The following is a 1,102-nucleotide window of genomic DNA, read 5'->3' on the forward strand; positions in this document are numbered from 1 at the left end:
AGATGTGCCCACCGCTGCTGCCCCCATGCATGCCCATGCCCCCGTGGGCAGTGCTGCGGGCCAGTTGCTGGGCTGCCCGCCCTTGCCACCTGCTCCTCGGCCCGCTTACCGCGGCCTACCCACCCAGCCTGCCCGCCCACCCGGCCGCCGCCTGCAGACTTCCGCGGCGCTCGCCTCGGCCAGCATATTGCTGCGCCCGGACAACGCCACCCACGCCAACCTGCTGCTGGCGCGGGCCAAGCAGCTTTATCAGTGGGGCGCTGACGTGCCAGGTGTGGGGGTGGCTGCGCCTGGGGGGTGGGCTGAGGTGGCGCCGCACAGGCCACCCCACTCCCCCTCCCGGCCGGCCGCTGCTGCCGCCTCTCCGCAGCCGTCGCCTCCCAGCTGCCAGACATAGCCCTCGGCTGCTTCATCAGGCACTACTACTTCTTCAGCTGCTGCGACAGCCGGTGCTGCAGCTGCGCCTGTCATGCCTTCGGCGCCAATGGGGGTTGTGGCGACGGGCAGGCCATGCCACCAGCTGTCCACCACCTGCGGCCAGGCCGGGCAGGGAGTGGGTGGCCATGGCAGGGTTGTTCATGCAGGCGGGGATCCTGCACGGCACCACCAAGCTGCGGAAATCCCTGAACGAGCGCACCGCGGGTGCCACCCACCTTGCCCTTGAGCCCTGCTCCGTACCGTAGTGGCGCCAGCAGTACACGGTACCTGAGCATGATGTCCAGGCTGGGGGCAAACCCCTTCATGTGGACGCCCTCCTTCTGCGGCAGCAGCAGCAGCATTGATAACTTTGGGTGCAGCGATGCATGCGATGCATGCACACAGCACCCCACACACACAACACACACTGGCACTCACCGGACGGTGCAGCTGCTGTGCGGCCCCTGCTGCATAGGATCCATACATGTGCAGCTGCGCATCGCGGTGCTCCGATGGCAGTGCTGCCCGCAGCGCCGGCCAGATTTCAGAGCATGCCCAGCGAGCAGAGTCCAGGTTGGGAGGGTGCCGCCAGTTGCCGATCATGAGAAAGTGCTTGCGCTCTGCGTGGCTGGGGCATGCCTGGTCGGGGCCGGCTGCTCCGGCCACCGAAGTGTGAGGCGAGGGC

The 1,102-nt window shown here is 68.1% G+C and overlaps 1 protein-coding gene across 1 annotated transcript; it reads right to left on the reverse strand.

Moving 5' to 3' along the window:
- Positions 1-249: 249 nt before the first annotated feature.
- CHLNCDRAFT_144035 (hypothetical protein) lies at positions 250-1,020 on the reverse strand (the record flags this gene model as incomplete). Its single annotated transcript, XM_005842506.1, has 3 exons — positions 250-531; positions 654-758; positions 856-1,020. The coding sequence occupies 3 exons, from the start codon at positions 1,018-1,020 to the stop codon at positions 250-252; spliced, it is 552 nt and encodes a 183-aa protein (XP_005842563.1).
- Between the last annotated feature and the right edge of the window lie 82 nt (positions 1,021-1,102).

This window comes from Chlorella variabilis, assembly GCF_000147415.1.
Source record: "Chlorella variabilis unplaced genomic scaffold CHLNCscaffold_666, whole genome shotgun sequence".
NCBI classification, from domain to species: domain Eukaryota; kingdom Viridiplantae; phylum Chlorophyta; class Trebouxiophyceae; order Chlorellales; family Chlorellaceae; genus Chlorella; species Chlorella variabilis.